Source organism: Symphalangus syndactylus, chromosome 23 (assembly GCF_028878055.3).
Source record: "Symphalangus syndactylus isolate Jambi chromosome 23, NHGRI_mSymSyn1-v2.1_pri, whole genome shotgun sequence".
NCBI classification, from domain to species: Eukaryota; Metazoa; Chordata; class Mammalia; order Primates; family Hylobatidae; genus Symphalangus; species Symphalangus syndactylus.
In genome coordinates this window covers 19940930-19965428 of record NC_072445.2, presented here as the reverse complement: position 1 = coordinate 19965428, position 24499 = coordinate 19940930, and the positions used below count along the sequence as shown (strand labels likewise).

At 38.0% G+C, this 24499-nt stretch overlaps 2 protein-coding genes across 6 annotated transcripts in view; one reads left to right on the top strand and one right to left on the bottom strand.

The window, feature by feature from the left end:
- Positions 1-6233: 6233 nt before the first annotated feature.
- ENPP4 (ectonucleotide pyrophosphatase/phosphodiesterase 4) lies at positions 6234-20743 on the bottom strand. 2 transcript variants are annotated; one of them, XM_055263560.2, is made up of 4 exons: positions 20444-20743; positions 12235-13093; positions 11456-11626; positions 6234-9543 (listed from the first exon to the last, which is right to left on the bottom strand). In XM_055263560.2, the coding sequence occupies exons 2-4, from the start codon at positions 13058-13060 to the stop codon at positions 9179-9181; spliced, it is 1362 nt and encodes a 453-aa protein (XP_055119535.1). In that variant the 5' UTR covers positions 13061-13093; positions 20444-20743; the 3' UTR covers positions 6234-9178. The 2 variants fall into 2 exon arrangements, with proteins under 2 accessions (XP_055119535.1, XP_063488990.1); XM_063632920.1 differs by having other exon boundaries at positions 6234-9540; positions 20444-20658.
- A 29-nt stretch (positions 20744-20772) lies between these two features.
- The window catches only part of CLIC5 (chloride intracellular channel 5), a 229525-nt gene continuing 225798 nt past the window's right edge, over positions 20773-24499 (top strand). For 2 of the 4 annotated variants that reach the window (XM_055264847.2, XM_055264848.2), the window contains exon 1: positions 21043-21838. In XM_055264847.2, the coding sequence (XP_055120822.2) occupies positions 21749-21838 (90 nt within the window). In that variant the 5' untranslated portion in view covers positions 21043-21748. Of the gene's footprint in view, positions 21839-24499 lie in introns of all 4 variants that reach the window. The other 2 variants (XM_063632917.1, XM_055264845.2) reach the window with 2 other exon arrangements.

Sequence of the window (24499 nt, the reverse complement as noted above, 5' to 3'; positions counted from 1 at the left end):
TTATATTAGCTGTGGTTGCCATAACAAAATACCAAATATGGGGTGTTTTAAACAATAGACATTTATTTCTCACAGTTCCAGGAGACTGGACAGTCCAAGATTAAGATTCCAGCAGATTTGTTTCCTGGTGAAGGCTCTCTTCCTGGGTTGCAGACAGCTGCCTTCTCATTGTACCTTTACATGGCCCCATGGGCATCAACTCCCTATATTTCTTGAAAAGTGCATGCACAAGTGCCAAGTGTGATCTCAGAGGCCCTCAACGCTTTAGTGTTCAGGCCAGTCACGTCTGGGCCAAGAAGAAAGAGGCTAAACATTGTCAGGTTGCATCTGTGGGAAGCTAGCCAAAGCCAAAATAAAACTGGAGCAAGAGTATATTGACTGCATTTGAGGGTGTACAAGAGAAGTCTAATACACCCACACATGTATGGATTCTTGATTTTAACAAAGGTGATTAATTCTGTTTATCTATTTTTAAATCCTTGGGTCAATACCATACTCTCTTATTATATTTTTAGAATATTTCCTGACATCTGATAGAGTATGTCCTACCATTTTATTTTTATCAAAATTGTCTTGGCTCTTCGCATTTCTACATAAATTTTAGAGTCAGCTTCTGCAGTTCCATAAAAAAACAAATAAAACCCTGCTGAAATTACTTGGATGCAATGATCAGTTTGGGAAGAATTGCCATCTTTATAATATTTAACCTTCCAACCTATAAACATGATATAGCCCTCTGTTTATTTTGGTCTCCCTTAACTCCTTTATAATTTTCTGTGCAAAGACTCTGCATGTATTTTGTTAGACTTATTCTCAAATATTCCATGCTTATTGATAGCAATGTAAATAATGTAAGTTTAAAATTTTCCTTTTCTAATTGTTTTCTGCTGAGATATAGGAATACACTTGATTTTTGTATATTGGCCTGATATCTAGCCATTTTTTAAACTCAGAGTTTATCTGTAGATTGTTGGATTTCTTACGTATACTATCATGCATTTGTGAATATGAGTTTTATTTTTCAATACCTATTTCTTTTGCTTTCCTTATTGCACTTGCTAGGACCTTTGGTACAATGTTAAATATAAGTAGTGAGAGTGGGCATCCTTGCCCTGTTCCTGATCTCAGGAGAGGAACATTTGATATTTCATCATTCAGTATATTAGCTTTGGCTTTTTTTTTAATAGATGGCATTCATCAGCTGGAGGAAGTTTCCTTCTCTTCCAAATTTAATCGGTTTGTTCAACTAATAAATAGGTGTTCAATTTTGCCAAATACTTTTCCACATTCATTGACTTGATAACGTGTTCCTTTTTTTCTATTAATATATAGCATAACATTGATTGATTTTCAATGATCAAAACAATTCTGTGCCCTGTAGTAAACTCCACTTATTCATGTGCATTATCCTTTTGAATTACCACTGAATTCAATTAGATAATATTTAGTTAAGTATTTTTGTTCATAAGAATACTGGTCTTTTCATATATATTTTCACGTTCTCGTACCAGTGTTATACTGGCCTTATAAAAAGAATGTGTTGGTTGTGTGCAGTGGCTGTCGCCTGTAATCTCAGCACTTTGGCAGGCCGAGGTGGGCATATCACGAGGTCAAGAGATGGAGACCATCCTGGCCAACATGGTGAAACCCCGTCTCTACTAAAAATACAAAAATTAGCTGGGCAAGGTGCCACGTGCCTGTAATTCCAGCTACTCAGGAGGCTGAGGCAGAAGAATTGCTTGAACTGGGAAGGTGGAGGTTGCAGTGAGCCAAGATCGCATCACTGCACTCCAGCCTGGTGACAGAGCAAGACTCTATCAAATAAATAAATAAACAAATAAATAAATAAAGTAAAACATGTTCCTTCATCTTCTATTTTCCGTAAGAATTTATGTAAAACTGGTATCATTTCTTCATCAAATGTGTGATGAACTAATCAGTGAAACCACCTGGACTTGAAGTTTTCTTTATAGGGATGTTTTTGATAAATTAATGTCTGTGATAGATATAAAGCTATTCAAATTTTTTATTTAGTTTTGTGTTTGGTAAGTTGCATTTTTCAGTGAATTTATCCATTTTTATTTAAATTGTCAGATCCATTGGCATAATATTCTGTATTATCTTTTTGATATATGTAGGATCTGCAGTGATGGCCCTTCTGTTATTACTGATATTGCTAGTTTCTGCTATCTCCCTTTTTTCTTTAGGCATTCTTACCAATTTTACTAGTAGGTTTTTAAAAAAATAAATTTTTACTTTATTATTTTTCTCTTTACTATTTCATTAATTTGGATCTTATTTTTATTATATCCTTCCTCCCACTCACTTTGGATTATTTCCTCCTTTTACTGTTTTCCTAAAGCAAAGGCTGTAATCATTGATTCTGAAACTTTCAGCTTCTCTTAAAATAGGCATTCAAAGCTGCAAATTTCCCTCTAACTAATGCTTTAGTTGCATACTATAGATTTTGGTGCTACATATTCATGATCATTCATTTCCAAATACTTATTTGCCTTATTTTTATTTTTCTCATAAGTTATTTAAAAGTGTATTATATTGTTTAATTTCCAAATATTTAAAGATTTTCTGAATTGTATTGTTATTGACCCTCATTCCATTGTGGTCAGAAAACATACTTTGTAAAATTGCAATTCTTTGGGATTATTTACGGAGACTTGTTTTCTGGTCCTGCATATGGCCTAACTTGTTAATTCTTCAATGTATACTTATAAAAATAATATATTTTGCAGTTTGGAGCTGTAATCTCCTCTAAATCTCATTTAAGTCAAGGTGGTTGATAAAAATCACTCAAGTCTTCTATATCTTTATTGTCTTTTTTTCTTGGTGTGGATGTTTTATCAATGACTTAGAGAGGAGTGCTAAATTCTTCAATTATGTTTATGAATTTTCTTTCTTTAGTTCCATCAGTTTTTGATGAATGTGTTTTTAAGCTGTTTTTAGGTATGAACACTTTCAGAATTGTCATACTTTCCTTACATATTGGTCCTTGTACATTAATGAAATCTCCCTATCTTTGAAAATTATTGTCTTGAAGACTACTTTGTCTGATATCAATATGTATATATGTACTATAGCTTTTATTATGGTTAGTTTCTGATATGGTTTTGCTGTGTCTGCACCCAAATCTCATCTTGAATTGTAGTTCCCACAACTCCCATGTGTTGCGGAAGGGACCTGGTGGGAGGTAATTGAATCATGGGGGCAGTTACCTCCATGCTGTTCTCATGATAATGAGTTATCATGAGATCTGATGGTTTTATAAGGGTTTTTCCCCCCTTTGTACTTCTCCTTGCTGCCACCATGTGAAGAGGACGTATTTACTTCCCCTTCTGCCATGACTGTAAGTTTCCTGAGGCCTCCTCAGCCTTGTGGAACTGTGAGTCAATTAAATATCTTTCTTTTATGAATTACCCAGTCCCAGGTATGTCTTTATTAGCAGAGTGAGAATGGACTAATACAGTTTCCATGGCATGTTATTTACTATCCTTTTTTAAAATTCAATTTGTGTCTTTGTATTTAAAGTGATTCTCTTGTAGACTACATGTAGTTGGATATTGCTTTTTCATCTAATTTGATAATCTCTGCCTTTTCACTGGAATGTTCAATTTACATCTAATTACTGATGTGGTTTAATTTTCATTTTTGAAAAATGTTTCTCTCATTCAAGATTGGTCCATATTTTTTGGGTGCTATTATTTCAAGTTCGGTATCAGTTTTATTCACCTTAAAAATAATGTATTTCATTTTCTAAAATGTTAGTTTTTTGAGGCAAATATAAGCTGATATCCAAGCCTGATAGAGTCACTAAAAAAAGGATTATTGTCTTTGAGGCCTGATACATTTTTTTTTTTTTTGAGACGGAGTCTCGCTCTGTCGCCCAGGCTGGAGTGCAGTGGCGCAGTCTCGGCTCACTGCAAGCTCCGCCTCCCAGGTTCACGCCATTCTCCTGCCTCAGCCTCTCCGAGTAGCTGGGACTACAGGCGCCCACCACCACGCCCGGCTAATTTTTTGTATTTTTAGTAGAGACGGGGTTTCACTGTGGTCTCGATCTCCTGACCTCGTGATCCGCCCGCCTCGGCCTCCCAAAGTGCTGGGATTACAAGCGTGAGCCACCGCGCCCGGAGGCCTGATACATTTTTGTACACTATAACTGTCTCAACCTTTTCCTAAATACAGAAACTGGTATGTTTTTGTTTTCTCCAACAAACTAGAGTGAGTTTTATCCAACAATATTTTTTCCTAGGAAATTATTCATTAATATTTTCAAATTTATTTGTGCCAAATAGAGCAGATGCATGATTTTAACAGATAGATACATTTACATCTGTGCCTTCTCTCCTTCAACCACCCCCTCCTAGTGTCTTATAATTAGGTTAGCTTCTCAGCCCTTCAGCTGCCTTTTCCACAATTCATAGATGCCATTAGGGACTCATGTTTGTGGGGTTTTTTTTCCCCTTCTAAATCCTAGCCTCTTCATTTTTCACTTTCTTGGAAATTCCTCAATGCATAAGCACAAATCTTTAATTTGTCCAGATTTTCTAGTCCTCAGTAAGAGCCTTGGTTTGAATTACACAGTCTACCATTACTGGATACAGAACCCAATCTGTCTTTTTAGGATTACAAAAAAAGAGGGAGTGAGAATCTTCACAGAAATTTTGAGTGTAAAAAACATATTCACTCTCTTCAGTGGATATTTCAAACATTTTGTAAATCAATAGTACTCTGTCTAACCTATAGGAGCCCCTTTATAAAATGGTTATTTATATAGTGAAATTTTCTAGATTTGTTTTGGGGTTAATTTCTATTGCTCCTTTCCACCACCCCTCCTATGAAAGTGAGATTGAGCATGGTTGATATGAATGTAATGCTGATTAAATTAATAGCAATTCGTATCTTTAACACAAGAGGAAGGTCTAGACTGGGGACACATGTCTGTAAATCATCATCATGGAGCTGTCAGTGGAAGAGCTCACTAGGTTGTGTATTGATGGTGGAAATGAGATTTCAGATGTCAAAAGGATAAAAAAAGATACGTGGACAGAAAGCCTGCGTAGCAGTTTGGCTTACTCTTTGAGTATAGACTCTGCTTTTACCTCCCAGGTAATTTTGACCATGGGACAGGAGTCAGAGGATCTAGTCATTTCAACATATACACATACTTATTACACAAGAATATAGAACTACATATACAGGTGCCTGTGTGTGTGTATATATATATATGTATAGTATATACACACACATATATGTATAGTATAAACACACACATATATATATACACATATACTTACATACACACATACACATATATGTTGTGATCAGCATGTCTGTTACAGGACTCCAGAACCCAATTGGATCATTTAGATTCTCACATATTCTTTCAAGCAATGGTTGTGAATGTGTGTGGGAGTATACTAGTGGAGGATGGGGTGAGGAGGATGTAATAATAACCAAACATAGGCACTAAGGAGGCTGGGAGTTGGGGAAGAGGCAAAGTTAGCATCTGAACCTCAGGAAGCACAGGGTCTGGAAAATGATTCTGAATACAAGGCTCTCAGCAGCAAGTGTTAACCCATGAGTATGCACAGGTAATTTGTTGGTATAAATAAAGTTTTACCACTTTTGAAATAATTCTCTTTCAGAGTAAAAAAAGTTCCATTTATTCCCTTGTTTTCCTACAATTCTTAGCAGTGTTCTCTTAATACAAATATAGGAAATGAATTAATCACTGCTCTAATAGAGGGAGCCTTCTTGAATCTATATTCAATTGGACAAGTCATTAAATACATATGGCTATGTACAAAACAAAGTTTAAACATTAAAATGCTTCCCCCACCATCTCCACTATTTTATAATTGTTTTTTTTCAAACCTCTTCTCTTCTACCATAAGCCAATAAATTATAGCTCTGGAGGCTCTGGAAAACTTATCTTGGCTTTCTTTCCAATGATGTCCTTATGCTGGATTGTATATTTATACACTGTTTTAAAATTTTTGTTGAAGAGTTAAAAAATCCTAATAAATACTTATGTGGGCTTCTATAATATTATTAAGTCATGTCAACATCTAGCACAGTTAAGTATATTTTGCAAGAAGGTAACAAATGTAAAAATCACCAGTGACACTGAACTTTATATTTAATAATTACATTAAGAATGTTTTGGTAGATTTTACACACACATTTTTAAAATCATGAACAAAGTCATTAATTCTGAATTCAAATAACAGTCAAAAATATTTTAATTTAAATTAAGGCACTACATACACATTTCTTTAAAGCACAATTCATGTTATTTTATTTACATACTGTTTTAAGAATTGACAATAAATACATATTTTCCATCTCCTCCTTGTCGTTCATTTATAACTTTATGTGTTAACAAGGAAGTAAAACCCTCCAAATAAAAGGAATTAAATGCAATCATCCATAAAGCTTATCAGATACGTGCACAAGAAGGAGACACCCAAGAACAATGTAAAAACACTTTAATCCTTTAATGTTCCAAGAATTTATCTATAAATTCTTATGCCAAACCTAATGGAATAATACAAAACCTATACACAAACATTGAAATATGGTTTATTCTATTGCTATTTACCAGAAGAATTGCATATAAATAACAGCAGCAGAACTGTCCCTATATTATACATGAATGTACTTATTCTGAATTCACTGACTGAATTAAAAACACTTACTCAAAACCTTTCCTATTACCTTGGGGTATTGTTTTCATAAACAAGTAAATGTTTCCTGGAGCCAAATACTTTCTACCACCCAGAAAATAGAGCAGCATATTAGTTATTTAACAAAATACACACCAAAACCTTAATGTAAAAGGCTAGTTTTACTGTAAGATTTTTCTCAGGGTACTAAAGGAGTCAATGGCTTTAACAGTGATAATTTTTTCTTAAAGATACAAATGAATTAACACATAGTTCAATATAATATATATGTTGTATTAAATAAATACTATTCTTCTTGTCCCATCAACATATACTTTTAAAATTTTTGCTTAATTTACAATTCAAGTTAACATTTTGAGAATGTAAGGAAAGACAAATAGGTAAATGTCTGGTTGAAAGGGTTAAGATACTGACAGGACATCCCTTCCTGTTCCATCCTATATAAAATCCACTCATGAGTTGGATGCCAAGTATAGATTTCTGAAACTCATAACCACCAATCACACTAACGCAATCATTAAAACTCACACCATTGCAAGGACCAAGTATAAAATATTCTGCTACTATTTTAGATACTTCAAAAACATCCACTACTTTAAATGAAAAGCTTTAAATGTGTCAATGCTATTCGTTTTTTAATGGAAATTGAAGTAGAACTTTTCTATTATTCTGTTTAGATCAACTATTAACCTTTAGGATAACTGTTTTATGTGAAAAAAATTGGAAATTTTTTTAAAGCAAAATTAGTACTATTGGTTTTTATTTCATTTATTTTACTGTTCTTAATACAGTCAACTTATGACCAACAGCGTGGATTATTTATACAGGGTTTGAAAATGCCTCTCAACAACCACAAATACAATAGGAAGCAAATACCAGGCTCAAGAAATTAGCAGTGACTCAATAGGATGCATTGTATGTTTGATGACTGGCACCACTGTTGTTCTTTACCATCACAGATAGTCAATATTTAACTGGGCTGCATATTTATTATACTTTTATATTTATAAAACAGTTACCAAGTTTATTTTATGTTGTCAAAACTTTAAAGATCATACTATTAACTGCTTGTCTCACGTACTGATGAGCCCAATTTTTCCCCTACTAAATATAATCTAGTCTGTCACAACCTAGTTTCTTCATATTAATTTTGATTACTAGAAGGTACCAGCTAGAAAAGGCAGAATGACAGCTATAAACCCTTGGCTCTGAACAAACACGTTAAATAGAGGGATTATTTCTGTGATGCAAATACTGGAGAAAAAACTGGAGGTAGCACTAAGGCTATTCTGCCACTTAATATATGAATGGTGTGAAAGACCAAAAGATACTAAATTTTGTTTAAAATTTCTTAACTATTCTATAGCCTAAAAAGTAAGGCATAAAGTCCCAAAGATAAATACAAAAATCTCCATTCCTCATTCTGTCCCAGTCAAATTGAGATTTGTATTTGGGTCATAAATTTTTCTGCAGCATTTGGATACCTCAGGTTACAACAAACATGAGTGAGTTAAACGATAAAAGTTAATGAAATTAAGTTATGATTTTAACTTGTGAGTTAGGAGAAAGTAAACAAATATGAAGTGCAAAAATAACCTTTCCTGAGATCTGTGTGCTTCAGGAATGTGGAAGCCTGGCCACAGTCCATCTCTGACCTCCTTATATAGTAAGTCACATAATGTCCACACAACCACACACAAACACACTTGCACAGGCACACACAAACAATAAGTAACTTACATAAAGGCATTAAGCATAGATAGAGAGAAAAGCACTTGTCTCTCTTTTCTTCTGAATTTTTTAACAATAATCTTTAAGACTAACAGCTTAAGACGTAATGGTGACAACTCAGGCTTTTATCAAATGGTCTTTGTTTTTTTTTCAAATAGGTTTCCTTAAAATATTTCTTCATTTGCTATATCTTTTCTGTCTGCTCCAATTTTATTTACCATCACGGAGCATTTCCTACCTCAAGAGGGTACTTGAGATACAAACTAATTAAAGGTAAATATAAAAATATAGGAAGCTTTTCCTCCCTAATATACAAAATTCACAAATTGCATAAAGATTTCTGTTGTTTTCTTTACAAATATATAAATTTATTAGAAAAACATGCCTACTAAATTTTGGTATATTTTCATTTAAAGATGTATCACATCTTCATTGCAAAATACAAGCAGAGGAAGTATTTTTCTCAAAAGCCATTTTTAGTATTTCTAGTTAGGACTGATGTTACCTAATGATTTCCTAACAGAAGATGTTACCTAATGATTTACTAACAATTTTACTATGGTCAGGGTTATCTTATTAGCAAATGCACCAAAACAAAACACAAGGAAAACAAAATAATAATTTTAACATGCTTAGTTTAAGTTCTTTGTCTTTCAAAGTATTCTTTTTCATAGTTACACTATTCTTTGGATGTATTCTTAGTTTTGTGATTAATCAAAGACACTTTGTATAAGCCCTAGCGCATGTCACCCAATTAAAGGATCATCATCATCTTCTTGTAGCTGAAGTCGAGAAAATGGACGAGGTGCAGAAAGTCTATTCTGCATGATTATTATGAGGCATGTTAGCATGGTTAACACCAAGAGTGAACCGATAACAATTGCGATGGCTTCTGGGAGATTAATGCACCACTGGTCAACTAACAAGCACTTAGTATGGCCAAAGGTCCCATTATTGGGATGTGGTTTTAATCCCAGGATGTGGCACATCATTGGATAAATATCCACAATGTTAATTGTGCTATGCTTGTAGCCTCTGTGAAATGCAGGTCCATGGGCAGCTAGAAATGGATGCATACTAGGCAAAGAATTATCATAACCATGGTCACCTACTGAAAAAGAACAAAACAACATCAGTAAATAAGATCAGACTTTTTAGGACAAAATAACTTGCTTCTAGTATATAAATATTCAATTCTTTCAGAAAGGGATTAGAAATAAAAATTTCTATTTCTTAAACTCAGCTATGTTCCCTATTTCCCTCTCTCTGTCTCTCACACATACACACACACAAACAGACACACATGCCCCTTTTCCCAACTGGTCATACCCTCAGACTTTACCACCACTTCTCAACCTGATGTACTTTTCAGCCCTAGTACAGATTACTTCACCTGTCAATCTCAGCACTGTTTGCAAAAGCTCACTGCAAACACTACCAGTTATAAAGACAGTGGTCAGGCTGAGGGTTCTGTGTAACTGGGAAGAGCAGAAGTGAGTAAAGCCAACAAATGGAGAAAAAGAAAATCTGCAGCCTAACCTATCTCAATTGTTACAGGAGGGATCTTGCATTGAATGTGTTGTCTAATCTGGTGACTCTATCCCAGTAAAAGTTAGACTTAAAGAAAAGCATGTTGATAGTCCCTAATACAACTCCAATAATAAATTCCCAATTTTTAGCTTTATTTTAACAAATGTTGCCATTTAACATACACCAGTTGTATTTAATAAGCTCCCACTTTCATATTAAGCACAGGTGACTGGGTGATGAGTATATTGATATTTGTTATATTATTCTTTGGTGGTATGTTTGAAATATTTCATCATAAAAATAACCAATATGACAAAAAGCAGAATATATAGATAGTAAGATTTCAATAATATTAAAACACACACACACACACACACACACACACACACACACACACACACACACACATATATATAAGAAAAAAGACTGGATGGGGGGAAATGCCCCCAATTAACATTGGCCTATAAATCTGTACTGAGGGATTATGGATAGTTTTTGCTCTCTTTCCTATGCTTTTCTATACTTTCAGTTTTCAACAACGAATATGCAACATAACATTGATGTAAATATACAAACTTCATTGATCCTGAGTCTGTCCTATGCTTGCCTGATACTTCTAAATTGCTATATATCAGGGAACTGTAAACTACAGCCCATAGCGAAGGTTAGCCCTCCATCCTTTTTGTAAACAGAGTTTCACTGAAGCACACCGCTTCAATTTGTTTACAGGTTGTCTATGGCTGCTTTCACACAATAAAGGTAGAGTTGAGTAGCTGAGACAGAGACCAGCTGGCCCACAAAGCCAAAACTATTTTCTATCTGGCCCTTTACTAAAAAAGTTTGCTGACCCCTACTATAGATCACAAAATTAGACTTAAAAAAAGGCATTTGAATTGAATATGAAATATGGATAAATAAGCTTCAGTTTGAGGCAAGACCTGTAACTCTCCCCTATACATTTTCTCCCCTATGCATTTTTTAGGAGAGATTTTGATGTATCTATTTTGTTCACTTGGTGGATTTTTTTTTTGGTTTGGTGACTTTCCGGTTCTTGCCCAGTGTTCTAAATAGCTGTAGCATTCAGGTAAATGATGTTGTCACTGAGGAAGACTTAGGGTTACTCAGACGAATTTTTTTTTAACACACACAAGAACAAGGATTAGCTAAACTCTCCCCTTTTACTGTTTCTTTACTTCTCTCTTTTATTTTGTATAAATCAAGAGAATGAATCTTGAAAATTACTGACAGTAATTGCAGTTTTGGAAAGAAAGTAGGACTATGCCTTCACTCTTAAATTTACTTTCTAATTTAAAGGTGAAATTGTGATTACCGTAAATTGCTATTAAATGAAGACCTGGGAATTATCTGGTTGAAAATTGAACTAATTATTCTGTGTGAACTTCTTTAAATCGAAGTACCCTCTTAACACAACAGTATCACAAGGTATGATTTATTCCTAGGATACAATAGAAATATCTCAACTAAATACTTACATTTTTGTGATGATTCATTTAGCACAATTGCCCAGCCTTCATCGGCAACCAAAATAATGGGCTGAATTCGATCATTATGTTGGTAATAAAATCTGTTAGGAATGTCTTCTTTGAGATAAACATTCATATGAGGGCTACAGTTTTTCAGTTTGTTATAAACCTCTGTTCTATCTGAGAAAAAAAGGAAACAAGTATGATTGATAAGGAAAAAATATGTCTAACTAGAATAACTGGAAGCAAATTATAGATAATGTCATCTATTAAATCACTTCTTAAAAAAACAGAGCAATAATAATGTGACGGTGTTGGGGACTGATACACACAAACACACATCTTTCTCAAACATTAACAAATCTGTTTCACTTCGTGGATTACTGTGGTGGACTTTTATAGAAAGGGGACATTTTTCAGGTGTATCTTCCTAAGTAAACATAAACTAATTACATGTTACTACTAACTACTACTTCTATGATCAGTAGAAGAAAGTATCTCACACTATCACCACTAAATATCACACACTAAAATCTAAGACATTTAAGGATAAAAATTTCCTTTTTCTAGTGCAAATAATTAGATATATCAAAAGCAAAGAAATACTTTGAAACTAAACCATAAGCCGACTGCTCTCAACTTGTAAATAAGAGGAAAAAAACATAATCCCACTGAGTACATGGTTCTAAACTACAAAAAGCTATAGCTTCATTCTTTTATACAATCCACCCCCCTCAATCAATTGCCCCATTCAAATAATAGTATCCCTCAGCTGAATGTTTACTTACTTATTTTGGGAAGTATTGCAGCAACTGGGCTCAAATCTATAAGAGTGTAGTATGAATGGTCGATGCAGAAATCCAAGTTTATCAGTCTGTCCTGAGAACACTGGGTCATCCCATGATCACTTGTAATGATCACATTAAGATTTTCCCACAGCCCTAACATCTTGAGTTTTTGGACTAAGTCACCGATAAGATCATCTATTTTTTTCAACACTCTGCTCATGTTTTCTTTATCTTCAGGTCCATATTTGTGGCCACTTGCATCTGGTTCTTCCCAATAGAGTGCTGCAAAGGTGACTGGTGGGTTCGAATTGTTTAGCCATATAGTAATATTATTTAGTCTTTCCTCAAATGACACTGAGGAGTTGTAATTCATAAAATAGGAAGAGATGGTATTGTGAATGGGCACATCAGTACCAGGCCACATAGCAGCAGCACTTGATCTGTTTTCCTGAAGCTGATTGGTCACCCAAATAGGTACTGCCTCATTCCACCAAAAAGGATCCTTGTCATTAGAGTCAGAAAAATGTTTCTTTGTGACGGCATCATACATGGAATTAGCCACAATGCCATGGCTTTCTTCATACAAGCCTGTCACAATACTGTAGTGGTTTGGAAATGTTTTTGTGATAAAAACATTTTTAACATGCTCTACCAAGACACCTTCTTTGATAAAATTCTGGAGATGAGGAAATTCATAGTTCTTCAGATAATCAGCTCTGAATCCATCAAAGGATACTAGTAGTAACTTAGGTGGCAAACTAGAGGAAGAGTCACTTCTACAACCAGTTATAAGTCCAGAAAACAAAAGTATTACTAATAACTTCATAATGAACACGTTGAAGGACAGTGATCAGGGTTCCTAAAATGTAAAAATACAATTCATAAGTAGTAATGCTATTTCATTTGGGTTAAGTTTTAGAATTTTAGCCCACAGGAGAAGAGAACCAACATTTATATGCCAGCTTTACCTATATTAACTTAAATAATACCATTTATTTAAAAATAACTAAAAGCTAAAATTGGAAAAAATAAAAATTGTCTTGTCCAATTTCCTATTTATATACATGCCCTACTCTCTTTCATATGGGCCATTTTTATACTCCACATCAATACTCCTTCTAGGCTGTCAGCTCATTTGCCGCATTAGAAATTCTTCTAAAGGCTTAATAAAAATAGATGCAGACACTAAAATGATTCTTTTGTATAACATAAAGTTAATGCCAAGCTTTCAGAGGCTCCAGAGGTGATGATTATTTTTCCAGTTTAATAAATTGTACTTTATAGTTTCTTTAACCCACAGAAATAATTGGTGGAAATTCTACCATATTGGCTTATTGCCAGTTCTTGTTGAAAATATTGCTATAAAAAAGGAGGAATAAGAAATAAATGCTATTGAGAAAAAAGCCCCCATCAGTCTGTATGTGCCCCAATAGTCACATGAAGTTGATTAACAAACATACAAAGCCTACAGGGACATGGATGCTCCAGTAACTTATGAAGAAATCCAATAGCTATTGAAATGAGTTTTATTACCACATCCCTCTTAAACTTCCTTTTTGCTATCAACAACTATTTTCACTAATACCCTAGGCTTAAAGCTATCTCTGATTTTTTGTTCTTTTTTAAAAATCATTTCACTGATGACAAAAACAGCTTTTCCCTAGTAAATTCCCTAGTAAATCTCCCTGCCTTCGGTCTCTATCTTCTTTGGTCTCTAAGAAGATAGGACATGTGATTTAGGTTAAATGATTCACTTTAGATGGACAGGATGCCTCTTCCATTGTAACAGGAGGGCAGGAGCAAAGGTAGGGGAGCTGACAGATTTGAGGGCTGGAGGTGAAGAGGGTTGCCGGAGGTAGGGTCAATTATTGAGAGGGAGTAGAATGGTAAAAGGTTCATAGGTTTGAGGAACAGAAAGAATGTCTGAAATAGTTAATGTGGAGGATGGGAGAAAGTGTGAGTAAACAGTAGAACTGGAGTCAATGTTGACAGCTGTCATGAATTTTCATAGTGACACACTTGACTGGTTTTCTCTAGCAACTCAGTAAACCTGGCACAGGCATGAACAAAACAGGCAGCTGATCCTACCTAGATTTGAAATTCTGACAGAAACTGAAGGAAGACAAAGGAAGTTGAAGATGCTAACTAAAGAGCAGCTGAAATTTGGGCTGCAGCATCTAAGCTGAAACTGACAGATGTAAGTGAGAAGTAGAGAAGTTTTTCAACTAGAGGTTCTGGTGAAGTCAAAGAACTAATTAAGATTAGTTAAGAGTAACTTTTAGTGAAAGTTACAAAGATCTGGGATTGCAGTTAGAATGCAACAAGTGAATGCATTATTTCAGATTAAGAAGACCCTGAACATGGTAATGGGTATGCATGTTGAGGTCCCAGGTATGAAGAGCAGCAAGTTAACTAATATGATTATGAAGTTCAGGAGTCATTTATTGTGTATTCTCTCAAGTAGACTGGAAATACTTTCTCTCTTTCTTTCAAACATGCCACCTGGAGGATCTGCGTACTTGTGGTCAAATACTTACTGACAGAGGCTGTGATCCTCTTAAAAAGTGACTTAAAATTAGGAAGACCAAAGGCACAGAATCTGATTTATGAGGATCTTGGGGTCTAGAAAATCTCTACTATTTTAATCTGAGACAGGTTGCCTTCTGAATGTGGTGCATGGAACATTTGCTCCTGGTGCTCCCTAATAACCAAAAATAATGTAGAGTAACAAAACCACCTCTCCAAAGGACAGAGTAACAAACCTAATGAGTGGCAGAGGAGGCATATGGATATTTCCACAGACACAGCCCTAGTCATAGCACAGCAATTTCAGTTATCAAGAATCTAGACAATGGTACTTTCCCTTTCATTCAATATTTTATGCCCCCAACACAGTGTTTATGTATGACTTAACTCCTCCTTCAGAGAGTTTTAACTGAGTTCAATCAGATGACAATATCATGTGGGTTGCTACAATTTTAGAACTTGTGTCAAGGGCATGCAGGTCTCCATGAAAGCTTGGATTGAGTAGATTCCCTGGTTTCTCTCTGGGTATAGTTCCCCATATTCAAATATTTCTTTCCAATAACAGAGTAGACTTTTAAATCAGCAAATAGGTGGCACAGTATCTTCTCACAGGGAAAACATCCTCATAAATTTACTTTTTGAAAAACACTATTTACTGCTCTGGCTCTTTCCCTGTGTAACTATTTTATATTCCCAACCAGTCCTATCCCACTGCACAGCTGTTCTGCTGCCAAATCCAATCTGATATGTGTCAGATGGAATGCATTCTCTATACCTCCAAATCTTTTCCCCCTTCCTTAGTTCCCAACCCTTTAAAACAGCTTCACCATTCTCTCAGTCACAAAGATATCTCCTGAGTATATGATCAGTTGCCAGTCTAGTCAATTCTATCTTCGTATCATCTAATACAGCACATCAGACATAAGAATCACTGAAGGGAGCTTGTTAAAAGTGCAGCTGTCAAGTCACTATAACTAGGGAGATTCTAATTCAGTCAGCCCATAGTAGAGGCCAGAAACCTGCATTTAAAACAAGCATTTTTAACAGCTACCCACTCATCCATCCCTACTACTGCTATATTTTTTTAGTCCTCGATACCTCTTGTCCAGAGCACTTTTGTCTCTTAATTCACCTTTCTTCTCAACCACCTTCCACTTTCTTACCTCACATCTGCCGCCTACTCAGTCTCTCTGGGCACAGCTCTGTTCATGTTCCCTTAATTTAAAATATAATCAAAGGTCCCCCTGCCTATACACAAAGCCCAAATGCCTCAGTCTCACATTCAAGCCCCTCCAATATCCAGGTCCAACTTGCATGCAAATTACTGTGAAATAAATACAGAAATAACTGCCAACTTGAATTTCCATTCACCATACTTCACTATCACGGTCTTTCTGAAATGTATTACAACAACATGTAAAGTATAATCATCATTCATCTTGGTGGCCTATAATAGCTCTTCAGTGTTAGTTTGCATTTCCAGAATATCCTAAAATTAGTTCCTACATATGAAGGTTGGCTCAGCAGACACCTGGGTCATTTTGTAAAAAATCATTCAACAAATATCTACTATCACTAATTCCATAACACAAAAGTATATGTATGTGCCATGTATTAGGGGACAAAGAACTTACACTTTTCAAATAAATAATAATCAAAACAGGAGCATAAATAACCACAATAATAAATCAGGCTGTCATCTGGAAAAATAAAGACAGGGTTTATACTTTAATCAATTTTGTTCTACAACACCAAATAACAGAATAGACTTAAATCAGCAAATAGGTGGCACAGTATCTTCTCACGGGGAAAAATACTCATAAGTTTATGAGTACATATTTGTAACAGTGTGTTTGAGATTCATACACCATAATGTATTATTTTTAAAGCTAAGCTGTTAGAGAAATTACTACAAATGGAATATCATAGTATGTCTAAAAATTTTCCAGTAGATTTACCTCTAAGAGTAGAGGGGTGCCAAGACAATTCAACAAATGGTAGAGGGACAACTGGATATCCACATGCAAAAGAAATTGGAGCCCTGCCTCATACCATACACAAAAATTCATTCAAAGTAGATCACAGACCTAGATTAAGAGCTAAAACTGTAAAGCTCTTAAAAGAAAATGTAGGAGTAAATGTAGGAGTAAATTTTTGTAACCCTGGGTTCAACAGAGCCTTCTTAGATACCACACCAAGAGCACAAGTGACCAAAAAAGAGAAATAAACTGGACTTCAAAATTAAAAAGTCTTGTGCTTCAAAGAATACCATCAAGAAAGTGAAAAGACAACCCAGAGAATGGAAGAAAATATTTGCAAATCATATATCTGAAGAGATTTGTATCTAGACTATATAAAGAATTGCTACAACTCAATAATAAAAAGTCAGATAATCCAGTTAAAAAATGAGCATGAGCTGAAAAAGATATTTCTCCAAAGAAGACACAGATGACAAATTAGCACATGAAAAGATGCTCAACAGCATTAGTCATCAGAGAAATGCAATCAAACTCACAGTAAGATACCACTTCACACCCAGAAGGATGAGTAAATAAAATAGATAACAAGTGTCGATAGAGAAATTGAAACATTTATAAACTGCTACTGGAAATGTGAAATGGTACAGCCACTTTGGAAAATATTCTGGCAGTCTTCAAAGGGTTAAACATAGGGCTACCATATAACCCAGCAATTCTACTATTAGGTATGTGCCCAAGAGAAATGAAAACATATGTCCACACAAAAACTTGTACACAAATGATCACAGCAGCATTATTTGTAAGAATCAAGTGGAAACATCTCAATGTGCACTAACTTATGAATGGATAAAATGTAATATATCCATATAATAAAATATTATTTGACACAAAAAGGAAGGAAGTGCTGACACATTTTATAACCTGGATAAATATGCTAAATGTAAGAATTCAGTCACAAAAAATCACTTATTGTATGATTCCACTTAGATAAAATGTCTAGAACAGGCAAATCTATACAGACTAAAAGTAACTATAGTAACTATCTAGGGCTAGGGGTTGGGGGAGAAATGGGTAGTAAATGCCAGTAGGTATAAGTTTATTTTTGGGGTTATGAAAATGTTTTCAAATTGATTGTGATGAAAGTTGCACAGCTCCATAAAGCTGTACTCTTTAAATGAGTGAATTGAATGGTGTGTGATTTATATCTCAATAAAATATTATTTTTTTAAAAAAGAGCAGAGGGAAGTGAAATTGTAACTTAAATGTCCTGCCACAAAACAGGAAACATTTTTGATCTCATTTTACCTCAAAAACAGTGAATTTTATACTCCATAATACAGACTTGAGTGTTTTAATGTGAAAGTTTTTTACCACTTCCCATGTGCAAAACAGACCAAAAACCTGTGTCCGTCCTCTCCCACAAAACACAAATCAAAATGCTTCTTCCTCAAATCTTGAGTTAAAAGGACGCTCCAGGAACACACGCTGTTAATCCTGTGGCTCAGTAATCCCTCAGCACACTGCTGGGATCCAAGCGTCCCAGTCCTTGTCCTCAGGATTAGTAGTACAGACAAAGTGGAAAGACTATAGACTGAAGTCAGAAGGGTCCCAGAACCTGAGCTCACAATTAGTAGACGGGTGATCTTGGGTAGATCCAACTTTTCTTGGCTTCTGTTTCCTTGTGTGTAAAATGGGGATGTGTAAAGGTTACAGAACAGGCCCTCAAAATTAGTTTCCCTTTATCATTCTAGTTACAAAGCTGTTGGGAAAAAAAAACAAGACTGTACTATGATAGGCAGAATATTATTGTGAAACTATAAAATACATTAGGAATAATTTAGTCTCATCTCCTTGCATATGATGACCTTGCATATGACTTTGCATATGATGAAGTTAAAGTCCAGTGATTAGCCAGGCTCAGAAAGCAATCAGTTGCTTTACTGTGTTTAATTTCATGTCCTCAATAAGTTTACAAGTCCAGTAATAGCAAGTTAACAAGTCTGGTAATAATCTCCAAACTATTAACAGAACTCTTCCTGACAGAACACCTTTTATTAGCAGTGCTGGATCCATGTCTACCACATTCTGTCTCATTCTAATAGGGAGTGTTAAGCTACAGACAAACCAACAATGAGAAGTTCTCAAGCAGTTTCCAAGGAATGAAAATAAAGTTTGCAGGGAATGAAACTGTTATATTACAAAATATTGAGAGAAATTCTGTAATTTTTCACACCAAAAAGATGTCAAAGAAGAAAAAAAGCAGACCTCTCTGGACTGCAACCAAATAACCCCACAACAACTGGAAGTATGAGTTAGTCTTCAGGCGACAAACTACCTTCTAACTTCTCTGGGAAGACGTTCTTCCCTGGATGCAATGCAGGGAACTCTCACTGGCATTCTTAGCCCATGTGAAGCCAAGAGTGTATAAACCGTTACAGGATATGGTGAAAGATATTTGTCACTATTAGCATGCCATCTGCTCTGTAATACAAGGAAACTCTCAATACACCTTTAAAAACTTTTATGTCTATAAATAAGGCAGTTAGCTTTAGATTATTATCAGTTGCCTTCTTATAGTCTAAGGAAAAAAATATACTCCCTAAAAAAATCCTTGGTCTTAAAAATTGTAGGATTCTAAATTATTCTCCAATTTTGTAAAATACACAGAAATTTCTGGCATACACAAAGTTTTCTAGCATCTTCAAAACACACTTATCTTACTTTCTACATAGTAAAATACCTCCCTCCATTACTCCTTGTCGTTTCAGCAAAATTTCTTCCAAATTATATCCTGTAACTAATTTAAGTGGAGGTGGGGGGAAGATGCACAAGTGCAGCAGGCCTCTTAATTTCCTTAAAATAGATTGAAACAATCTCTGAGGGGAAAAAAGAAGAAATAAAAGATCAAAATACTGAAACCAGCAGTTGATATTTCACAGTAGTTGGCAAATCTTCCTTCAGACTTGGGTCCACCAGATTGCCTGATTAAGCAAAGCCCTTCTGGAGTCAGATCTGGTGTAAACCTGAATCTGCCTGTCCCTAGTTGTACAATCTTGGTTGGACGCGTCCCTTCACTTCTCTGAGCCTGACTTTCGTCATCTGTAAAATGGGAATGCTATGATCTCATAGGGTGGTTGTGATAAGAAAAGGAAGCATTGTTTTTAAGTTCTTACGTGCTTTTAATCCAGCCCTTTAAAAAGGCACTTAAATGTACCTTTTATTGTTTGGTTGGCTTGTTTGCTAGGAAATTAGTTCTTAAATATCATTATCTATAATTAACATAAACTCTAATCTAATATTCAGACAGACGGATGTCGATGCCATGGGTGGTTCTCCTTTAAAACCAAAAGCCTGGCGACCCCGCCCCAGCTCCCCTCATTTTTACCCCAGACCCACCTTAGGTTCCTCCACTACCGTTCAGCTGACTTCCCTCCCTTCACACTTAACACCACAGGTTTCCTTCCCCAGCACCTGCTAAATTTTCTTTCCTCTTCCCTTCCTGGCCTCCGCCTCGGCCCGCCACCTCCTTGGCTCTTTGAGTCCCTTCGTGGACGTCCCCGCCGCACCCCAGGGGATGTGTGTGTAGTGGGGGAGAGTGGGTTAGAGGGTCTGGTCTCACCATCTCTATTTTCAAAGCCCCTAGTGGACTGGGGAGGGGGTGACATTGCCCCCAAGAACGCCAAGCGCGCGAGGCGCGTACTCACCAGCCGCCGTCGCTTCTTTCCAACGCGCGGAACTCGGCGCTCGCGGCACCTAGTACTGGTGGGAAGTTGCGGGGAAGGGGGACCTGGAGGAAGAGGGGCGAGGCCGAGCCCTTCCTGAGGCGCCTGCGCAGTGGCGGGCGCCGCGCCGCGGGGAACAGCCCCAACCTCCCTATCTGCGCCGCTCCGGGCGCTCCGAGTGTGCGCAGCTGCCGGAGCGTCTAAGGCGCCAGCTCGGGGCTGGCTGGGACCGGGCAGCAGAGTCTGAAACACGTCCTTGGATTGGATGCTAGAGCCAGGGTTGAATGTAACTTTCTTTCCGATTGGTTAGACAGGTGTTGGGCGGGGTCGAATTGGACCTAAGAGTAGAGGTTCATTCCACTCTCCCACTATGCCCTTTTCTTATCATCCTAGATCTGGATGCCCTTCAGGGAACTTAAAAACCAGCGAGTCCCGGAAAGGCCTCTGGCAATTGCCAAGCGGATGGCCTTCTGCCACTTAGTTATGTGCACCTGGCAGCTTAGGTGGCCGCGGAGAAAGCAACTTTGGCTGCACCAAGGTCCGGCACAAGTCTAGAGAAGCTTCAGCCAGTTCCAGTGAGTTGGGATAAATGAAACGTGGATATACCATAGAAGTCTGTCCGTCTTACTGGATAAGCGAGCACCTTTACCGGGGAAGTTGGGTAATAGTTTACAAGTAAGGTTAAAAGCAGCACAGTGCCTGCGGCAGGGAACCAGTAATGAGTTACAGCTGAGAAATGGGTGCTTACTTTGACAGACGCGTATGTGGGATTGTGCTCCTGCTTTTAATTGGAAGGTTATTCAATAGAATAATATAACTAAAGTTTCCAACATAAAGAGCAGTTACCAAACAGAAGTAGAATTATTCGCTAACAGTTGGGTTGTCCAGGCACACTTGGCAGTGAGAGGATAGCATTTTTTTCCCTTTTTCTCTGTAGTGCCAAACAGAACTTGGTATAGAAGTACTTACTAAATCACTATTGAATTTAATAGAACATTTAAAAGTGCACCAGATTCATTGTCCCGCATGTTAAAATGCAGGCTCCAGGAGGTATTTTCTTTCTTGTTCACTACTGTATCTCCAGCTCAAATAAAAAGTACAAATTGAAAGGGGCCGGGTGGAGACCAAACTACACTGGTCGCAATCAAGAGATCTTTATTGGAGGTATTGAGCAGCACCACGCAAGGAGAAGGAAGAGAAGAGAGAGAGGGCTGCTGGTGTGCTGGGTTTTATATCCCTTGGGCCTACGTGGATTGGGCTAGGGGCGGGCCCAAGGGAAGGCGGGAGATGCTTCTTTCTGATTGGCCCTCCTTTGGCGGGTTCAGACAGTGCCCGGTCAAGGAGGGGAGAAGAACCCGCAACCGGACTCATCTTAAGGTATGGCACCATTTTAAGGTACCCCATGTTACCTAACATTCTTCCCTTTTTGTTTTCTTAAATGGGGGAAAATGGGCGTCGTGGTTCATCTGGCTGCTTCCTGCTGAGTGGGGGCGCTGTGGGGAGGGGGCATAGGGAGAACTGTCAGGGTTGTGCATGGGGTAATGTTCCTTGTAGGTATAGATCCTCCAGTGCTGTGAGCCAGTTGAGGGGCAGGGATGGGTTGGCGATGAGCCAGCTGTCGGCACGGAGATCGTTGAGAAATTTGTGGAATCGGTTGGTGGTTGTCATGACTGGCTTGGGTTAGCAGGTTGTGAGCCTGTCTGTGGAATCTGTCCCGTCCTCGCTGGTGGCTAAAAGTTGGTTCTGAGGAGAAGCTGGTTAAATGTTTGGTTAGATATGGAAGAGAAACTTAATGAGGCAGGGGAGTAGTGCGCAGAAAGCGAGGATACCCATTAGGGGGCCTAAAAAGGGAAGGAGCCAAGCTAAGAGGGGGGTTTTGAGGGTTTCCCAAAGGGAGGGAGTAGTGCTAGCGTTCATTAGTTTACGTTTTATCTGATATAGGTTTTAATGCTAGTTTCGATTACTTGGGACTCATTAATGTAATAACAACAGTTCTCCTGTAAGAAGGTGCAAGTACTGCCTTTCTCAGCTGTGAGTAGGTCGATGGCGCAGTGGTTTTGAAGGGTGACACCAGCTAGAGATGTGATTTGTCGTTGGAGGGTGGCTAGAGACTGAGCCATTTCCTCAATGGCCATCTGCATCTGGGTTTGGAAATCTGAAAATTGGGAGATGCTGTATCCTAAAGAGGTGGCGCCTAGTCCTGTACCTATGAGAGAGGTTGTTAGAGAGATTCGTTGGGGGGTGGCAGCTGGTGTTGTCTGAGGTTGGCAAGGAGGGGGACATGGGATGTTTGCGAAGAAACAATCGGAAGTAGGGACCTGAGAGGTGTTTAATAGTAGTAATCCTTGATTGAGGAACAGAAGCCAGGAAGCCTGTATAGAGGTTGTGTCGGCCTGTGGGTGTAGCTGGGATTGTAGTTCAGTCTCTCCTTGAGAAATATGTGTGTTAATTTCGGCTAGAACCTGTTGGGAGTCAGTTTTTAGGGTACGGGTGATGGTTATAGTTTGTGCTGGATAAGCACTTGGGTATATTCCCCCTGTGGCTGCCTGGCCCCAGATTGCCTTGGCTGGGTCGGTGATGTGAATTGCTCGAGATGAGGCATTGTTTTGGTGACATAATATATGAATGGGGTCTGTCTATTTTTTTTTGGTGATTTAATTCATAACACAGCTGGTCCAGGGACACCCATAGTTTTGGGGCCCTTCAGTTTTACAGGCGCTGCGGGATTGTTGGTATAGAAAGCAAATGGCAAAGTGGAACATGTGGAAATAAGGGTAGTTTAGGGAGGGGAAGGTTTACTGAGGATGCGTTGATGGAGCATCGGGTGTACATTGGTGTGTGACCTCTGGTTAGAGTTGTAGGTTTCTTTGAGGGTGAACAGGTAGTAGGGTTGTGAAGGGGGCCTGTTGGTGGAGGAGGGTCCGTAGAAGAAGATGTAAGAGGCGGAGAGCCAGAAGAGCGGGCTCGGAGCAGGCATGAGGGCAGCAGCTTATGCCTCAGGAATAGTAGAAGGGAGGGTGTTTTAGAAATGCGAACTTTGAGAGGGTTGTGAGGTACGGGTGAGCCTGGCTTTAGAGGGGTTTGTGGGTTCGTGTTTAAGGAGAGACAGGCAGGAGGGTGGCAGGATTGAGGGGTGCACATGTTTGGAAAGTTACAGCGGAATCATGCAGGAAGGAAACTAGGAGAGACAGTACGTGGCAAAGGGGAAGGGTTTGTAGACTTTTGTAGGTCAGCAGTTCCTTGAGTTGATGGGGGGAGGTAATGACAACAGCTGCCCCAAATGTTAATTTCTTTGACTCTTGAAGTAGTAGGTAGGCTGCATCCAGGGCCCGAAGGCAGGGGGCCCACCCTCGCATGGTGGGGTCTAGTCGGCCAGCAGGGATGCAGAGCCTCCCATGGTGAGAGAGGAAGGGGTATATGTATATGGCAGCTGGCTGAACAGGGCGTCCCCTATTAGCCGATGGCTGTGTTGCGAGTCAGAACCTTCGAGCCGGTTGTCACTGAAACAAAAGAACTGATGAGCCTCTGTAAGGCCGAGAGCCGTGGGTTACCTAGTACCAGGATTTTTGAGCAATAGAAGGGAGGAAACCCAGGCCGGATGAGTGAGGAGGGAAAGGAGAAAACTCAGTTCCCTGTGGGCCGAGTTCGCTCTCAGAATTGTTTGGATAGGTATGCAACTGCCGCAAATGTGGGTCCGTGCACCCAAGGACTCCAAGAGCCAAGCCATTTTGCTCATGTACATATAGAATGAAAGGTTGTTGTAAGTCTGGAAGATGTAGGGCTGGGGCTTTGAGTAGTGCCTGTTGGAGTAACAGGAAGGGCCGCTTGACTGTGGCCTCTACAGGCTCGGATGGGGTACCTCGGGAGAGATCATATGGGGGCTTTGCTAATAAAGAGTAGTTGGGGATCCAAGTTCTAAAGTAGCCTGCCTAGATAGGTGACTTGAGTGAGGGAGAGCTGGACCTTTTGGGGGGATACTTGGTAGCCTTGGTCAGGAAGGAAGTTGAGAAGAGAGGTGGTGTCAGTTTGTGAGACAGT

Coding starts and splice junctions, on each gene's coding strand:
- ENPP4 (XM_055263560.2), bottom strand. CDS start 13,060: ATGAAGTTATTAGTAATACTTTTGTTTTCTGGACTTATAACTGGTTGT. Junction 11,627..12,234: donor TGCAATACTTCCCAAAATAA/GTAAGTAAACAT, acceptor TTTTTTTCTCAG/ATAGAACAGAGGTTTATAAC. Junction 9,544..11,455: donor AAATGAATCATCACAAAAAT/GTAAGTATTTAG, acceptor GTTCTTTTTCAG/TAGGTGACCATGGTTATGAT.